Source organism: Rhinolophus hipposideros, assembly GCF_964194185.1.
Source record: "Rhinolophus hipposideros genome assembly, chromosome: 20".
Classification (NCBI taxonomy): Eukaryota; Metazoa; Chordata; class Mammalia; order Chiroptera; family Rhinolophidae; genus Rhinolophus; species Rhinolophus hipposideros.
This window is the reverse complement of record NC_138066.1, coordinates 8983416-9003576: the sequence shown is the minus strand read 5'-3', so window position 1 is coordinate 9003576 and position 20161 is coordinate 8983416. Positions and strand designations below refer to the sequence as shown.

The 20161-nt window shown below is 38.1% G+C and overlaps 1 protein-coding gene across 2 annotated transcripts in view; it reads right to left on the bottom strand.

Moving 5' to 3' along the window:
- STX8 (syntaxin 8) overlaps positions 1-20161 on the bottom strand; it is a 238348-nt gene that overhangs the window by 84742 nt on the left and 133445 nt on the right. For both annotated transcript variants that reach the window (XM_081029146.1, XM_081029147.1), the window contains exon 7: positions 8875-8976. In XM_081029146.1, coding sequence (XP_080885272.1) covers positions 8875-8976 — 102 coding nt within the window. The remainder of the gene's footprint in view (positions 1-8874; positions 8977-20161) is intronic.

Below are 20161 nucleotides of genomic sequence, written 5' to 3'. Positions count from 1 at the left end.
GAAGACACAGACCTTGAGATTCAGGTGAAGTTCAGGTCTGAGATGCAGAGCTTGTAGTTGCCCATGAAGCCGTTCAGGAGAGTTAATGAAGTAGCTTAAAGGAAAAGTACCAAGAAAAAAAGAACAGAGGATGGAGCCCTAAGTATTATCCTCAATAGAAGAGGGAAGAAAAAATAATGAAAGAGACAACGGGAGACTGATTTAGCACCCAAGGCTCTGCACTGACTTGATCCAGCCTGCCCGGCTAGCTTCATTTTCTACGCCTCTCCACAGGCACCTTGATCCCAGCCAGCCAGTCCTATTGTGTGAGAAACCGAGCATTGCTACCTGCCTTAGTGCCTCCTTCCAACCTGTGTTTCCTACTGCCTGAAATGCTAGTTTCTCCCACCTGCCATGGTTACACTTCTATTGAGCTTTCGACAATGAGCTCTAGTTGCTTCCACAGTGCCCTGTCCACATCGGGGAGAGCCTTCCCCCTGTGTTTGCTGCTTTCCTGTTACGCTCGTGCCCCGTGAAGCCAGGCGTTAGGTCTTCTCCGACACTTATCCTCAGTGCCTGACATACAGCGGCATTCAACAAATAACAGAACAAAGGAGGGCAAGGAGTCAGCAACAGGAGTGGCAGGATAAATCTCGGGGTGATACGATGTCACAGAAATGAAGAAACAAGAGCCATCTCTGACATAAAGAACCATCTTGAATACCAGAAGCTTTTCAAGGAGAGGAAGAGTGAGGGAGGCAGTGCATTTTAGCCAGAACCGGTCACGACTGAGTCCCGATGGGGGATGGTCTCTGATACATTACTGGAGAGTAATTTGGTAATATATATCAAAAGGCTTTACCCTGCTCATCCTCTGGGTCTAAATAAATCTACTCGGGAAATACATCTGTTTTGTTTTTTTTTTTTCCCTGGCTGTTCAGAGGTAGCTAACACTCCTTTTCATTTTGACAGAACTCCCACCGCATGAAGTGATGGCAGGACGCAGTGTGTTGCTTCCCACTTGGGCCACCAATGCAGTCGGATTCCTCCTCTGCCCACCCTTGGTAGTGAAGCCTGGCCAGTTCAGCCTCCTCCTCTGACCAGGACAGGCAGAGATGTATGGTCAGAGGCAGTGGCCTCTCTCAGCACCTCTGGCTTCAGCCTCCCGACCTCACTCTCCCTGCCCAGGCACGGCTGCTCTGACCCTTGGCCCTCCAGCTTCCTGTCACTTCTCTGGACCTCAAACAACCTTCCAATCACGGCCCCATCAGTATAAGACACCCAGAGCCAGTCTGATTCTGGCCCCGGAAGCGTCCTCACTCATACCCTACCTGAGAGAAAAAAATCCTAAATATGGAAGCAAGCTTTATGCATACAATACAGCATTATTTCCACAATTATTTCCAGTAAATTGTTTCCAGAAAACTGTGGAAATCTAACAGCCCCAAACAGCAGTACTGAAGTAAATGACGGTACAGCCATTTGACAGAAAGACACCAATGGCACTAAAAGGAAAGTGGGTTGATAATAAAATGTTTTTTAAAAAAATAGAAGAGTTTAAAAATATGGTATTATCATACTGCAGTATAATTGTAGGGAAAGAAATGACTGGAAGTACCAAAATATTGAGTAGAAGCATTTTTTTCTTAACATTGTAATTAATTTTTAAATTACAACAGTAAAACAGGCTTACTGTAAACATTTCTAAAGCTATCTGAAGAAAACATTGATAATCTCCCGTCACCCAGCTCCAAACCTGGCCTCCTCACAGTACTCTGAAGTAATCAATGTCAATGACATCTGCTTCTCGTGCTCTGACAAACACTTCTATACGGCAGTTATTGGATCCTTGTATTGTCCCTCCTTTCTCTCTATCCTTCCTTTCTTCTCTCCCTGCCTCTCTTCAATGGGATCATAGCATACACTTCCTGCTTATTTGGGTTTTGCGCTTTATCAGAAACTTCTCCTGATTTCTTCGGACCACCGCTCTAGTGTCGTGTCCTCTTGAAACCTCTGACCCCCCTCAGCTGACTTGGATCCTTTTCCTCCTGTGCCACCTGCAGTCATTAGTGATTTGTGCCATGCGACCCTCTCCTAGGCTCTAAGTTCCCCAAGGGCAGGGGCTGTGCCTTATGTAGCTTTCAGCTCCAATACCTGGCACACAGATGGTGCCCAATAATTATGCTGGCATGCAAGAAGAAAGGAATTAATGAATGGTCAAGGCAGCGCTAAGCTGAGGATGAAATGGCTTTGAAGGCAGACATGCACTAGCAGAAGACTGGGCATTTCTCCACAGAGACTGAATTAAAGATGACACGACAATATAGAGATAGACATATACGTATGTAAAGAAAAAGGGAGCTGAGGAATTGAACTAGATTATCTCAACAAAGGAAGGTAAGGGAAAAGAAGAAAAGTAAGGAAACAATAGCCAGGAAGAATATTCTTGATAGACAGAAGATAAATAAAAGATCCCGCATGGTTATTCTTTTGCTCCAGGTTAATTGTTTGTGTTTGTGGTAGGGTTTTAAAAACAATTTCTTAGAGACAATTAAACTGTCTCTAAGGTCAGTTAAGTAAACCAGACAACTCAGAACTCAGCTTCTTACCTAGGTTGTATTAGGTTCAAAAGAGCAAATGTAAGTGCTATGCCAAGGAAGGCAACACCACCACCATCCACGCGTGCACTAGATGAGGCACTCACTAATTTCACTACAGGTGGCAAGCTTTAGCTGCCAATTCTAAATTTCGATTAATTTTTTTTGAAATTCAGCTCCAGTTCTCATCAATGAAGGTGCTAACTTCCTAGCTCCAGAATATCCCTGCACGACTTACTCAGGTCACCCCCATTCTCCTTAAAGGCTTTTCAAGTCTGGCTTCAAACACAGCTAAGAGCCTCTGAGTCTTATCTATTGAGGCGGCTCTCAGCAACCAATTTAAATGCACATTTTAACATAGCTGCCTTTTATTGGGGATCCTCTAGAACCAGTCACTGTGCCACCCAACTTGTTCTCATTCGTTTGCAGAATAACCACGGGTACTAGTAATTGTTACCCTCATTGTATAGAGAATGGAGCTGAGACTTAGAGAGGGCAGGTGGCTCAACCCAGGTTGTAGAGGCAGAGCTCCAACTGTGACCCAGGTCTGTCTGACTCCACGCCGATGCTGTCCTGTACTCTTAACCACCGAACTGCTCCTTCTCCCTCAGACGACCACTTTCCGATGAGCTGAAGGCAAATCCAGTGGTTTCAGGTTGAGAAAGTGTTAATGCAATGTCACTTGGGCTGATTTCTAACCACATCACTGAAACCTTGCTAAAAATCACAATAAATGTACTTAGGCCACATTATGGAATAGTCAATATGCTGAGAAGCAACACTGTCCCTCAACCCAAGTCATTCAGAATTCTTAGTCTGGCCTTTCACAATTGGCTCCGTCCCTCAGACCCAGACGAGGCTCTATTTTGAATTCTAATGAGAACTAGGCGCACTGAATATTTAAACTGCAATTACAAAGATCCTGCTCTCATGTGATGTCCTTAATACAAGTAACATATCTGAAAATACATATAGGCATCGACAGAAACTATCTATCTAATTTGCATTTAGCAACTGGAAGAAAACAAGATTGTTTTCTATGCGATGCTATTACTGAGGTGGGGGTGGGCGGAGAAAAGGGAGGAAAACCATGCGAAGATCTCAGTAAAAATTGTAAAGCCTGGGCTCCCGAGTGAAAGGTTCACAAAGAGGTGCTTGAATCCTTTGTTAACAACTGAACAAACAAATTCATCACCAGGCCCTTCTGTGTGGCCCCCTTGCAGTTCGGCCTGTACTTATAACTAGAAATTTCCCCACTGCGAAAGCATCTATGACTGATAGACCAGATCAACAAGGAAGATACGCTGAGCACAGGGAAACAAAAGCCCATTTCACGGTTCACAACCTATTTTTGCGCTCCCCTAAGTAAAATGATGAGGTGCTGGCCACAATCCTCAGATTACTCAAGGGCTCTTACTTAAACGGTAATAGAGTGCCATGTGAACAGCCACCGAGTTACACTGGAGAAAGCTGCTGAATTCCCATCCCCCAAATAGTTAACACATACCTTGCTTGCAGTTTCATGTATGTATATGTATGTGTTTACATATAAAATGATCAACCTGGCCTTGCATTTGGGAAAGCAGGTGATTAACTCTTTGCTACTGTGTTTTCCCAAAAATAAGACCTAGATGGACAATCAGCTCTAATGCATCTTTTGAAGCAAAAATTAATATAAGACTCGGTCTTACTTTACTATAAGACAGGATCTTATATAATGTAATGTAATGTAATATAATATAAAATATATATATATATACCGGTTCTTGCATTAATTTTTGCTCCAAAAGATGCATTAGAGCTGATTGCCCTGCTAGGTCTTATTTTTGGGGAAACATGATACTTCTTGAGGTTCTTAGACCGAGCCCCTGCCCCTCAAATGCCTTTCTTATTGAGATCACAGTTTAAACTCCATGGCATTTGGATATCCTCTTGTGAATGCTAGCATTTATGGAAAGGGAATATGGTATGTTTTGTTTTTTTTTTTCCTGATCTGTCTCTCTAGTTGATTCTCTTTTGCTGGTATCAAATATGTCTACTGAGTTTTGAATTTCTGTTATTTTTTTATTTCTAGAAGTTCTACTTGATTCCTTTCCAAATTTTCTATGTTACTCTTTATAGTCTCCTATTCTCTGAAGATACTTTCAAGCTTGTCATTTCTTTCTTTAAATATAACGAGCATAATTGATTTCACAGTCCATGGCTGATAATTCTAATACTGCAAGTCTCTGCAGATTGGTTTCTGTGGTCTGTTGCTGGTCCTGGTTCATGTTGTGCTGTTTCCACGTATCCTAGATTATCTTTGACTGTGTGCTGGTCATTGTCCTGAAAGATTTATTATGGGTTGATTCCTAGAGACCTAGGATAAATAGGCCCTTTTCCAGAGAGGCATTTCATTGTTTTTGCCAGGCACCTGGAGCTATCACAGGTAAGTATACTTCAAACCTAATTCAGGTATGAGGTTTCCTGGTCCATCCTGAGTATGGATACTCAGGTTGCAAATCCACACAAGGGCCCCTTCTGTGACCACAACTTGTCAGGAACCGGAATTTTTTTTCTTTGGTTTTTCTTCCACTATTCTGTTCGGTGCCAAGGCTGTCTTCTCCATAATTGTCAAAGGCAAGCTTACTTCTGGGCCATTTTTATCCTAAGGGTATAGCTTTGGGACCCCAAATTAATAATAATAATAATAATAATAATAATAATAATAATAATAATAATAAATAGGAGGGGTCTTCTATTACATTTCCCAATTGTAGTGGGCCCAGAGCCTTAACTTTCTCCCTGCTTGCCTGCCCCACTCAGGCTGTGGAAATCCCTGATTCTTGCCAGCAAAAGGGCTCTATCAGATAAAAAAAGAAACTACTAGAAAGTACCCAAGAGTTTAAAGGCTGGAAGCAAAACAAAAGGTCAGGTTAGTAGGGTGGTTCCTCAAAAAAAATGAAATGCCATTTCATACAGCAACCCCACTTCTGGGTATATACACAGAAACGCAGGGACTTGAAACAATACTTGTATACTCATGTTCATAGCAACATTATTCACAATAGTCAAAGGATGGAAACAACCTAAGAGTCCACTGTCAGAAATGGACAAACCAAATATGGTGTATACATACAATGGAATATTACTCAGCCTTAAAAAAGGAAGGTAATTCTGACGCTCCAACACAGAGGCATACTGAAGACATTATGCTAAGTGAAATAAGCCAAATACAAAAGGATGAATACTGTACAATTCCACGTATATGAGGTTCCTAGAGCAGTCAAATTTATAGAGACAGAAAGTACAATGGTGATTGAAAGGGGCTGGGGGAGGAGGATGGGGAATTAGTGTTTAATGGGAACAGTTTTAGTTTGGGATTAATGAAAATGTTCTGAAGACGGATGGTGGTGATGGTGGCACCACAATGTAAATGTGCTCAGTGCCACTGAGTTGAGCACTTAAAAATAATTACAATGGGACATTTTATGGTGTGTACATTTTACCACAATAAAGCAATTTTTTAAATAAAAGGTCTGACTAATTTTGCCAAGGGCTGCCAGACCTACTCAGTAAATCCCACAATATGCCTTGTGTTCAAAGGCTTAATAGTGATGAACGAACATCTTAGAAGTTAATTGCTGGGTGTCATAAACACAATTCTGACTTCCCTAGAGCTTTGGAGGCCACAGGCTCAACCTTCATCAATAAGGGAAAACTAGCACTGCTTGTCAACAAACATACATGATCACAAATTTCCCTTTCAAAATACAAATGCAATACATTTTCCTTTAAAGGTATCCGGCATCAGAAATGGTGTAAGCATAGTTATTTGGGTGTTGATCTACGATAGTGATAGAACTGCTAAGTAAATATTAGGAAAAAACTGAAGGGATCAGAGAAACAAATCTCTCTAAACTATTTGCATTGAAAGAATAAAGAAATTTCTTCTTTCAGTATCTAACACTGTTAAACTGTTGCACTTCTCCCTTCTGAGTCACTCTATGTAATTCTGTTATAGATTATATATATATATATATATATATATATATATATATATATATATATGTATATATATATATGTGTATATATATATAAAAATAATATATACACTTATAACTAATATATAACTAAATATAAGTAAGGCATGAGATAAGTTGACAGTTAACAATTTAAGATACCAAGGTTTAAAAACATGCATTTCAGTAATCTGAGAGCTTCTAAATTTCTTCCATTTTAAAACAATAAAACACTTAAGAATTCAGTTCAGAAGGTTTTATGGAACTTTCTGGGTATAAATACCAACACTAAGTAATGCCATAAAGTAAAAAACTGGCAACATTCTCCATTATGACTTCATGAATGACGTGCTGAGGGCCACTACGTTGCAAATACAAAAACTGACCAACATGTCTACGTATATGTTCATGCCAAATTAATAGCACCATGATCCCTTAGCACATGAGCACAGGAAGGTTGTCACTGAATTGGGAAGACTCTTCCTACTTTGGACATGTAGTGATAATAACTAACACTTGCCCACTGCTTACTATGTGCCAAACACTCTTCTAAATGCTATGTATCTAATCTGTATATCTGCATCTATATTACCTATATCAACATCATCTATAACTGTATCTTTATCTATATTAATTTATTTATTCCTTACAGCAACCCTCTTGTTGCCATTTCAAAGATGAGAAAACTGAGGCAAAGGGGAATTTGGGCTTTGCCAAGGTCACACAGCTGGTGAGTGGTGAAGATGGGATACCAGTCTAGAGACCACTATCCATTACGCTCTAGGGCCTCCCCACATAAATATGGAAATTCAGGAAAGATGGCCAGCATGAGACACTGTCCATGCTTTCTACAATTTAATTTTGATAACTAGGTTGTCCACTTTTTTACAGCTGAGGAAACTAAGGTTCAGCAAGGGTAAGTTTATATTGAAATCAAAGATAATAAGAAAGTGAACCCAGATCTCTCTGTTTCCCGAGTTTTAGGACCTGGTGCAAAGAACGACCCTGTGGACAGAAGTGATGTGAGAAGGTTGGGAAAGCAAAATCAACAAGTCTCTGCTTCCGGCGGGCAGAAGGAAGCTCACGCCTGCAGGAGCAGACAGCACAGAGCGGGTTGGTATCTGATGGGTGAAATCTGGGACAGCAGAATGGGTGATAAAAGGGAAGCGGTAGGCCCTTCAGAGCTCCACTTCCTCCAGGGTTGTGGGGTCCCTATCTGTCCGGTTTTCTCTCCCTGTGTTGTCCTAGACTTCTATTCAAACACAGGTGGGCAGGGAGGTGACGCTTCTCAAGCTGTACATCTCAGGTGACCCTCGCACAGAGGTCCTTGTTCTAAAACTATACAGATCAGAGGGAATCCATTATACGAGTAGTTTTCATACTGAAAGGGGTACAAGTTAGGCAAAGCATGGACTCCAATTGCTAGTGTGTATGTGTGTGTGTGTGTTTGTGTGTCTGTGTGCGCACTGTTGTTGTTATTGCATTTCCATTTGTAACAAAAGTATTAGCTCTATAAACGTGGGCAGCTTTGTGAGATGAACCACCATAACAGCCGCCATGATTGTTACTACTATCCCCACCATTTACCATCACTTACCTTGGAAAGGCACTGTGCACAGGCAATATGTAATTTAAACCTCACAAAAATCTGCATCAGAGCTTCTGCAGAATAGCAAGTACCTACACCAGAACTGTTCGGTGTACTTGTTAAACAAGGAACACTCTTGAACTCCAACCCAGTCCTACTCAATCAGAACCTCTGGGAACCAGCATTTTAAGAATCACTCCAGGTGATTCTTGGCATGTGAATCCACATTTTATGTACCCGGTATCATTGAGTAAAGTGACTGCCAAAAGTAACATCACCAAATGTAGGATTTGAACTCCCTCAGAATTCAGAACCTGGACTCCTAATTGCTCTGGAGTTTAAGCTCCAACAACTAAGCTTGTCATTAAAAGATGGAACAGTAAACGAAGTAGTTTTACAACCCAGATGTACCACCACCAATCTGCATAAGGTTATGTCATTTCCCAAACTGTTATTCTCTATAAGCATACAAAAAGGTTTCTTGTTTTAAATTAAATAATAATAATAATACATTATACTTCCCCTGAAAGCATAACAATTCATTTCAAGACATAGGTATCTTTTAGCAATTTCAATGCTTCATCAAATGGGTCTGCCTGTTTTTAGAAGAGCAACCAATCCCTGCAGTAATGAGACAAACGGGAAACTCAAAGCAGAGTGAACCGCAGGCGATGAGGCAGGCAGAATCTTGACTGTAGGTCTCGCTTACCACAAGATGTTGACTTTCTGTCCACCATAGTCACACGCCGGGTTTCAGTGCGAAGTTTCTCATCTGTGTTCTCCACCAGGTTGGCAAGATCATCAATTATCTCTAGAAAGGAAAACAAAGGTGCATGGTTAATACCCCCACATACTCTGCTTCACATGAAAGTATCAGAGCTGTGGTGGTCCTTGCCAGTAATAGTTCTCCCAAGCACGGTGAGTGAAGAGGTAAAGACCTCTTGTGCGTTCTTTCCAAACTGCCATTCTGATTCAAAAAGGGGGTGGGGGGGGGTGAGAGGAATAGTAGTAGTAAAGAAAAAAAACTGGTTTGACACAATTCCAGGAGACAGAAGAGAAATGTCAAATTTCAAGGGAAAGAAAGCATGGCTCAACAAGTTTATGGCCAGCCAAGCTGTCACTCAAGTTCATAAAGGTGACAGACAGTATAGACTTCAGGGACTACCAGGGTCCTTCTTAGGAAAACTACTTGATGAAATCTAGCCAACCAAGAGGTGAATACAAATACAGAAGTCTAGAATGGAGAAGCCAGAGACCATGGCATAAGAGATGATGATGAGAACTGAATCCATTTAAATACTGAGAAGAGAATAGACAGATACATGGATTAGATCACAGAAAGGTAGATAAATGTTATAAACAGTGAAGATGTAATTACAACTGAAAACCAGGAAGCAGTTGGAGTGGGGGGTTGAGGGGAGGAAGGTAAAAAGACATTGAAAGAGCTAATTTCTTCATCACTTAGAGCAGAGCCATATTAAGCTGTGAAAAAGTAAAACACAGAAACTTATAGCTTTATAAAATCACCAAAGCATCAGTGTTTTACACAATTTTTTTTGTTAACTTTAGATAGATCTTCGAGTAATTACTATCTCTTATAAAGAATCCTTTATGTAAGGTTTATCTTTTTTTATACTAATCTTTTAAAAGTGAAATTAAGCACTTACCATTTAAAATAGCATATGTAGTATGATCCTAATTATATGAAATTATCTGTCTATCTTTTTATATGTATAAACCTATAAAGGTATTTCAGGATGATGATAACATAATGTTAATAATGATTATTTCTAGGTCGTGGGATCCTGGGTAATCTTCCTTGTGTTTTCTGTATTGTTTGAATTTCTTATAGTTGAGTATATATTATTTTTTTCAACTTTGATTCTCCTTTCCTCCTTCTTTCCCTCTCTTCCTCTTTTTTCAGTGATTGGTTTCGAGATACATTGTCCAATACCTGTCACCATTTTCCTTAAGAATTAAATAAAACAGAAAGAAAGTTCCTGGAATGATGTTTGAGCTGAGTTTTGAAGCTGTCTGGGTAAAGAAGCAGGAAAAGGCGATCCACGCAAAAAGAATAGCCTATAAAGGCATAGAAGAGCTGGGTGCTCTTTCTAACTTCCTGCAGCACCTCCTACAACCTCGTTTTACTTACGGAACCTTATATTTTTGTATTCTAATTATTTGTTTGCATGTCTTTCTCTTACAGAAAGAGTACAACAGAAAATAACTTTTATTCATCTCGTATCTCCCACACCTAGGAGAGTGCCTGGTACACAGCAAGATAAAAGAAATACTAAGAGATAAAGGCAACAGAATGAATGGAGTTTAAAAGATAAAAGCATTGACTAATTTCAAAGCACTTTGCTTGCTCCTTGAAAAAGTAGATCTAAGTCGAGTTCATCAAATATTATTTATGTAACACCTGTCTAGAAAATCTTTCACTGTTATTTAACAATTCATTCATAACTCTCTATTCCCTTGTATTTAATGACATACTCGCTCCTAGTTTTCCTTCCATCTATCTATAAGCTCTATATAGGTTCTCCTCCTCCTCTGAAATGCTGGAGATCCCAGGAGTCCTGTATATTTTTACTCTATGATACTACCATGGTGATTTTATATACCTTTGAGTTCATCAATATTTAAATTAAAAACCTGAAAATTCTCTGCTCTACATAGCTCTTCAACATTCTTGACACATAGAGCCAACTGCCTACTGCTTATCTCTCTACCTGGAATTTCCTACAAACATCTGACTCTCAAGGTCTCTAAAACTCAACTCTTTCACTTTCCTCAAATAATGGCACCACCCTTCACTTGCTTGCCCAAGATCGAAATCTTAAGAGTCACTTGACCTCCCTTCCCCTTCTCCTTCATTGGACATTCCATTTGTTAGCCACTCTAGTTGATTTTTCCTCTCCAATCTCTCTCAATCCCACCATTTCTCTTAAACTCTGTTAGAAAGATCTCACAAAATTTTTCCAGTGTTTCTAAGACAATGTCCTAATTTACCTTCCCATTTCTACTCCTGAATCCTTTCAATTCATTTTCCATACTATGGCCAGGGACACATTTTTTTCACATTTCAATTAATTAAAATTTAAATAGCCACACATGGCTAGTGACTATTATATTGAACAACAAAGCTCTAAGCCATGACTTTTTTTTAGAAAAGGAAAGAAAACCAAAACTTACACCCACACTCACCACCACTGAGTATTTAAAAAAAAAAAAAAATCAATAGAGGAAATAAAACTAAATAGTAAAAATGCATGATTCACTCAAAAGAAGGCAGAAAGGAGGTACAGCAAAACAAAAAACTGACAGGACAAAAAGAACGTAAATATCTACATAGCAGACTTAAACCCAACTATATTAGTAGGCAATTAAATATAAATGGACAGACTGCTCTGGAAAAGACACAGAATGTCAGGAAAGGTTTTAAAAAAAAAGACAACACAACTATGTGCTTTCACAAGAAACTCACTTTAAACATAAATCATAGAAAGCATTTGCATGGGAAAGCTGGCATGGTTTTATTAACATCAGATCAGATAGACTTCAAGCCAAGGAGTATGATCAGAGATAAAAAGGAACTTTTCATCATGAGGAAAGAACACATGTGGCAAAAACAGAAAAATCCCTAATATTTCAATATCAAGGAAGCCACCTCTAAGTAACCCACGGAACAAAAACCAAATCATGAGAGAAAACAGAAAAAGGTTCAAACTGAGTGATAATGACAATCCAAAATAAAAGTTTGTAGAACGCAACTAAAGCAGTGCTTAGAGGAAAGTTTATTGCTTTAAACACATATTAGAAAAGAAGAACAATGTAAAAACCAATGATCAGACTAAAGGAGATAATCAACGATCATTTTAATAAATGCATAAAAAGGGTCTGACAAAATTCAGTGTTCATTCACGATACAAATTCTCAATAAACTAGGGATGAAAGGAAGCTTCTTCAATCTGATGAAGGACAGCTATGAAAAACTTAGGGCTGACATCGTACTTAATGGGAAACGTTGAACGCTTTTTCTCTAAGATCGGGAACTAGGCAAAACTAACTGCTCTGATGACTTCTGTTGAACATTTTAGTAGAAGTACCACACTGTTTAACAAGAAAAAAGAAGGCAAAAAAGATTTTAAAGGAAAATATTAATACGTATATTTGTAAATATGAATCTGACATGATTGTGTACATAGAATACTCTATGGGATTTATTTTAAAACTACTAGAATAAGTGAATTTAACAAATCTGAAGATACAAAGTCAATTATAAAGAGCAATGAATTTCCATATACTTGTGACAAGCAACTGAAAATGAAAGTAAAAACAATATTATTTAAAATAGCATAAAAAACTATATCAAATACTTAGAAACAAATCTGACAAAAGATGTGCAAGACCCCTATCATAAAAACTATAAAGCATTGTGGGAGAAATTAAAGATGACCTAAATAAATGGAGAGCTGTACCATGTTCATAGATTGAAAGACTCAATATTTTAAAGTTATATGTTCATTCTCTTCAATTATCTATAGATTTCATGCAATCCCAATCAAACTCCTAGCAGGCTTTTAAAATGAAATTGGCAAGCCAATTCTAAAATATACATGGAATGCAAATGTTTAGAATTACCAAAATAATTCTGACAAAGAAAAAACTAAAGGTGGAGGTATTATATTACCAAAATTCAAGATTTATTATAAATATATACTAACCAAAATACTGTGATACTGGAATAAGGATTGATAAATTGATCAATGCATCAAAACAGAGCCCAGAGAGACTGCACACTCAGTTAATTCTCAACAAACTTGTCCATAATAACAAAATCAGTCAAATAGGAAAAGAATGGCCTTTTCAATAAATAATGCTGGGAAAACTGGATGTCTGTATGGAGAAATAAAAAGAATCTCTACCCTTTCCTCCCCCCATACACAACAAATTAACTTGAGATGGTGCATAGATCTAACTGTAAAACGTGGAATTGTAAAGCTTCTAGAAGAAAAAAACAGAAAATCTTCATGACTTTGGATGAGCAAAAATTCTTGGACAGAACATAAAACGTCTGTCCACGAAAGACAAGAAAGTGGTCAACTGGACTGCATAAAAATAAAAATTTTCTGCTCAAAGATACCTCTACCAAACTTAATAAGCAAACCACAGACTGTTAAATATTTACCGCTCACAGATCTAACGATTTGTATCTAGAATATGTAAAGAACTCCTATATATTAACAATAAAAAGGCAATATAATTTTAAAATAGGCAAAAGATCTGAACAGATGTTTTATAAAAGGAGATACACAAATGGCCGAGAAAGCACATGAAAAGGAACTCAACATCAATAGTCATTAGGGAAATGCAAATTTAAACCACAATAGGTACCATTTCACACCTACTAGAAGGCTAAAATTAAAGACTGACAATACTAATTATTGGGGAAGATTTGGTACAAAGGTAATTGTACAAGTGTTTGTCAGTTTAATCAAGTTAACCATATATCTATATCTACTATGACCCAGAAATTTTACTCCTAGATATTTACTAAACAAAAATAAGAACATATTACTCAAAATAAAATTATATATATATATATATATATATATAAACACACACACACATACACACACACACAAACACATACACACACACAGCAGCCTTATTCATTAGAACCCAAATATCCACCAATAGGAGAATGAATAAGCAAATTCCATTCCAGACAATGGAATACTATTCAACAATAAAAACAACTGTATAAATCTCAGAAGCATTTTGTGGACTAAAATTAAAAACTAAAATCAATATACACTTCTTGATTCCAATTATATGCAGTATAAAGATAAACTTAATCTACTGCATAGAAACCAGAAAGTAGTTACCTCCTGGGGGTGGGGGCGGAGGGGTGGAAGGATTGACTAGAAAGGGACGTGAGAGAATTTTCTGGATAGAAATGTTCTAAATAGTCACACAAATGTATACAGTTGTCAAAACACACAGAACTGAACACCAAAGATTTGTGCATTTTGTTGTATGCAAATTATACCTCAATTAAAAATGTAAATCTGAAAAAAATTTAAAAGTTTGCAATATTATAATTCTCCTAAGATTTTCCAGGGAGGAAGGAAAGAAGGCAGGTAGGCCTACATGCACACATGCTAGAAAGACAAAGCAAATGACCTAGAAGAACAAAATTTTAGAGCGGCAAGAAGTCATGGGATCATCCTGGGTTTCCCTTCCTTCCACAATACCCCTGGTAATGGGATGGTTAACCTTTTGTTGAACACTCCCAGCAGCTAGTAACGTGGGAACTCATGAGAAAATCAGTTCCACAGCTGCGCTGGAGGGTGACTAATTAGTCCACGGTTCTGTATATTGAGCTGAAAATCTGCCTGCTTTCAACTTAGTTATTTCTAGAACAACACAATTCCACTATTCTTTCTTCCACAAGGCAATTCTCTGCACATACCTCCTTAGCCTCCTCTTCTAGACTAAGGACACTTAGCTCCAGCCGTTAGCAGATCCTCAAAGAAAGCAATTTCTAGATCTTATGACACCTTGGAGCTTTGGGCACAGTATTCATCCTACAATGGGATGTAAGGATCCGGATACGTTGTTTTGCTTCTGTCACTATAAGAAAGGCAAGTGCAAAAACCTCCTTGTCTGACACTATGTCAGCTGTTACATAGTAACTGGGTTTCCAGACAGATTTCTTTCTAAATTTGTAAATATTCACAACTTAGAGGTAAATAAAAATTTTGTAGCAAATTAGCTCAGCAAAAAATCAGTAGTCAACACTGAAGGGGTTAATGTTTTAATATTAGACCAAATGCAAAGTTTTTCATTTGGGTTGGTAAACCTTTTCTGATTACTAGTTTTTTGTGTGTTTTTTTTCAACAACTCTATTTTTAAATTATGAAAGTTATTTAATTGCAGTTTATAAATGAGGGGGGGGGAAAGTAACACATTATCCAAACACCCCAATAATCACTTCTGTGTTCCTTTCTAAGACTTGACATAAACATATATATTTTTATATAATTGCAATATATAAGCCATTCGCCCCATCAACATGATATCATTTGTACTCTTTCATGTTGTTAAAGTCTTCACAATTATAATTTCTAATGGTTACAAAATTTTCATTCTCTTAAACAAACATTCATTAAAACTAACCCATTGTGAAACACTTAGAATGCTTCTCTATTTCTACACAATGAGTCAATGCATTCTTTCCTCCATTATCATTTTCCTTCTTTTGTATCATTTCCTTAAGTTAACGAAGTGTGATTATGACTGCTGCATGGAATTAGAAACATATTGCCAAATCAGTTTTTAAAGGTTTATACTGCCACTCTTGGTTAGTTTGATAGAATTACTCCACTTGTCAGTCATTGACCTGAAAAGAAGTTTTCCCAGGGCAGGGAGGCTGGGGGAATCCCCACCCTGCAGCCCACTAGCTTCTAAGGTGGGAATTCCCCTAACCACAGTCTATTATGAGCAAATTAAACACAGGTTTCAGAGCACAGGTTGAGAAACAACCAGCTGACTCTTTCAGATTCCTGACAGTCCAGCCTCCAAAGAGAAATTGATATTTAGCTTCCTGGTAAGTATTTGCATTCGGTTTCCAGGAGAAGCTTATATTTTTATCACGTGTTAATTTGAGACACTAAGTGCCACTCCAACACAGAATGGGAAAAATGGACAATGGAAAGCATGATGCAAACATAACAGAAATCAAAAGCAGCAACAAATACTATATGGTATCAAACTATGACTCCAATTATATATATTTTTTTCTACTCCCAATTACAGTCTCAATAAATTCCACATAAAGGCAGAAAGTGTGCTGTATATTTTCAGGTAAGTTTGGTGCTTTTTTGTATTCATAATGGATGCTGGCAGTTGTAAAATCATTATGTTATGCCTTTCGCTTATATTGCTAATAACATTTGAAGACAAATGTTAAAAAAAAAAAAGCAAACAGTGAATAGAGAGCTTTTCTTCAGGGTATTAGTTTACCTCCCTCTATCCCCTGTAATGGAAACTAAAAATGAGGTGGGGGGGGTGACCTTTAGGAAAAAGGGTCAAATATATTATAGAAGACCAATCTGTGACTCAGCAAAGGAAAAGCAATAACTCATGTAGGGTACAGCCGTTGGTGGGAAACTCCACACCCCAAGCAGAGCCTCTGGGAAGCACTCAGGCTTTGAAGGCCTAGGAGAAATCCCCTTGGCCACACCTGCTCGCATCTTCAGCAGGGGCAGGTGGGCCAGGCGAGGCAGGAAGCACAGGCTTCTTTCCTTCTTCCCTGCTATGGACCCAGGCCTTTTGTTCTTCCTTTATCGGGGCCTGACCTACGCAGATACATCGTTTTGCTTCTGTCACTGTAAGAAAGTCAAGTGCAAAAAATTCCTTGTCTGACACTAAATATGTCAGCTGTTATATATGAACTGGGTTTCTAGATAGATTTCTTTCTAAATTTTTATAAACATTCATAACTTAGAGGTAAATAAGACAGCACCCTTCCCAACTCCTAACAAGAGACGGACACTGATCTCTGTGTATGAAGACGGACACACAAACAGGTGTAAATAAAGAGCTCAGAATGAGGGAGCATCTGAGGAGTGTTTGAGGAAACGTCCTCTCCCCTTCCCTTGCCCCTTCTGCCCTAGAAAATACAATTCCTTCCAGAATCTGAGAAACTGGTTTCTTCTTTAAAACAAACAAACAAACAAACAAACAAACAAACAAACAAGATTTAAGAGGCCACTAAATCAGTGCAACCAGAACAGGGAGCCACATTGAGAGAACAACTTAAACACTGTATCCAGATAGACACACGTTGTCAAATTAAAAACCACAAGGAAGGCAGTTAAACAGATTGTGATCTAAATAAGAGATTTAGATAACAAGCTTGAATTATCTCCCAGAAGTCACAGAAAAAGGTTACAGAGGACAAAATATGGTAGATGAAAAAAACAAGAGACAGGGAGCAAAGATCCAGGAAAACAGAAACAATAACTGTGGGGACAGAACCCCAGAAAGCAGTTTCCAGGCTCTCAGCCTCATATAGAAAGGTGCTGGCTCAGGTAGTAAGTGGCCATCAACTGTGATCAGATGGCCATCAGCTGTGGCTAGTTGGCTGTCAGCTGTAACCCGTGAGCTATTGGCCACTAATATAACTGCTGTGGCTACACTAGCAGAAAAAATGGGGGCTAGCAAGAGCGGATTGCAGAGAGGCGGATGCCGCCGGTGAGAATATAGTGATATGATTCCCCTAGCTATGGCTCCGTGGGTGTTCCTTTTTGGCCTCACCATGTCCTGCGTTCTTATGTGGGGGGCGGGAGCTGAGACCCCGCTGGACACCCCGCATGACAATAACCAAATAAAAAAATTTTCTTTGAGTTGAAAAAACACTTGAGTCTTAATATGAAAAAACTCAATGAGTTCTGAATAACATTAATGAAAAAGTTCTAGAAATACCTCATGAAATTTCTGAATTTCAGAATAAAGAGAAAAAAATGCTGAAGCATTCAAATAGTAGGCAAAGAAGAGACTTCAAGGCTTCTGAAATTAAGAATATGAAAGAATTAAAGAAAACTCCAAAAAATTCAATGGGCATCAGACTGTACCTGTGAAACACTAAATATCAGAAGACACTGGAGTAAAAAAGGTGAGGGACAAAGGCTGTGACCTAAGGATTCAAAAATCTAGCCACGCTATGGTGGGTGCTCATCGATAAAAGGAAGGCATGGCTGTGCAAGGAGTCAGAAAGCACTCACCCAGCTGGTTAACACACGGAACGATGTCATGGAAATAGAAGCACTAACGGAAACAAAACTGTACAAGGTAAGACAGTCAAGTTCTTAGAGCATCATGCAAAGGTAACCACTCACTTCTGTTTGGGGCTCCTGAAGCCAGCACATGGTTTTGGCCAGAGCCTCATCGAGCTATCACTCAGTCATTTTTAAATTTTTACTTACTCTTGCTGTGTTGCAGTGAAGTTTGTGATGCCCTTCACAGCGCCAGAGGATTTCCCCAAATCCCTAACTGCCTGCCCATCTTTAACCTTGGTGTTTGCAAAACCACCTGGAGCTGCCACAAAACATGTTTTAAAATCCAGCGAGGTCATCTTCATACATGCCTTCATGAAAAAACAGAGCAACATCACTTGGACCCTTTTGTCAGCCATTATAACTCCAAACTGCCTGGACACAAAATGAGCGGCAGAAAGACAGACCAATGCAGTAACTAACATAACACATTCAATTTAGGAGGGCTAAATGGCTGAGAGCTTTGCCCATGCTGCTCTAATACTCACTGCCCGAGGGTATAACCTGCTGGACTAGCTTCCATTTGCGGAAAGCATGCAGCAGTAGTCAGAGCTAGAGAAAAATATAAATGATCAGGATGTTGAAATGAACTGTTATATATGCATTATGTATGTGTATGTGTATCAAGATATGTTTATATATTTATATGTACATGTATATATACATAAACAGATGTGTATATATATGCATATTAGAAAATATAATATTTTATATTATGCATTATTTTTCTGAGAGATACATGTATCTTAGACAAACATTTCAGAGACAAATATCATTATAACACCCCCCAAAGTATGTGTGTATACCACTCGGGTACCAATCCTGGGGAAAAAAAGTTACTTAAAGAAATATTTTCAGATGATGAAGAAATGAATGGAAAAAAGAGAAATCAAGATTGGTTGTCATGATATAATAATATAAAATGTAAAATAAATCATGGTAAATAATGAATCAATGAAACACAAATTTAAATATTGTTGTGAAACTGTTAAAATTAACTTTTTTGTTGTGAAATATAATTCATATACAGAAAAGTACCTGTACAGAAAATATATGTACAGTTCAATGAATTATTACAGAGTGAATACCCATTTAATTATCACCTAGGTCAAGGAAAAGGTAGCTGTAAGAACCTCAACACCCTTCTTCTCCCTCCCCTTTCACTTCTCCCTGAGCTCGCAACTAATCACTACCTTCTCCCTCTTCCCCTACAGCAACTACCATTGTGATTTTTATATAATCACTTCTCTGCCTTTCTGTATAGTTTTATTACCCATAGGAGTCAAAGATTCACAACATTTGGCAACCACCTGTCATAATTGATTCTGGGAAGATCATCAATTGATGTTAAAGCAACTGGGTGAAGGGTTGTTAGGAACCAGCATGTTCATTGTCTCAAAGTATCTCCCCATGGATTCCTTCTTAGTTAAGGGGTGGGGGAATTTTTACAATGAAAAAATATGGCAGATATCCCCTTAACCAACTGAGTAAATGTATCAGCAATAATGGGACAGAGTGTCATTTTAGATCTCCTTATGTAATGAATGGAATGAAAAGTATACAACTAATACTTATGTGGTCTTTTCACCAAAAATGTTTTACTTAAATCTAATCATAAGGAAATACTCAGACAAATCCACACTGTGGGAAATCCTATAACACAACTGGTATGAACTCTTTAAAAATGTCAATGGCATAAAAAGGCAGCGGGAGATGTAAATTAAAGGACATTAAAAAGACATGACAAATAAATGCAATCTTTAATCTTTGACTGAATGCTGGAGTGACCCTCAAAAAATAAAGTAATTAAAGGACATCATTGGGGCAATTAGAGAAATTTAAATATGGACTCCATTGTAAACAATATTACCATATCAAAATTAAGTTTCTTGGATATGCTACTGATATTGTAGTTACATAGGACGACATGACAGTTTAGAAGACATGTCAAAGTATTTTGGAGACACCCTCACCTTACTTTTAAATGGTTTGCTGAAAAAAAAGTATACATATACAAAGAAAGCGAAAACAAAGGGCATACCTTCAACTTTTCTATAGATTTTTTTAAAAAAGAAAAACTTTAAATAAAAAGCCAAAAGAAAAAATATGTCACAGATTCAGGTTGGGTTAAAGAAAAAGAAAAGAAACTAG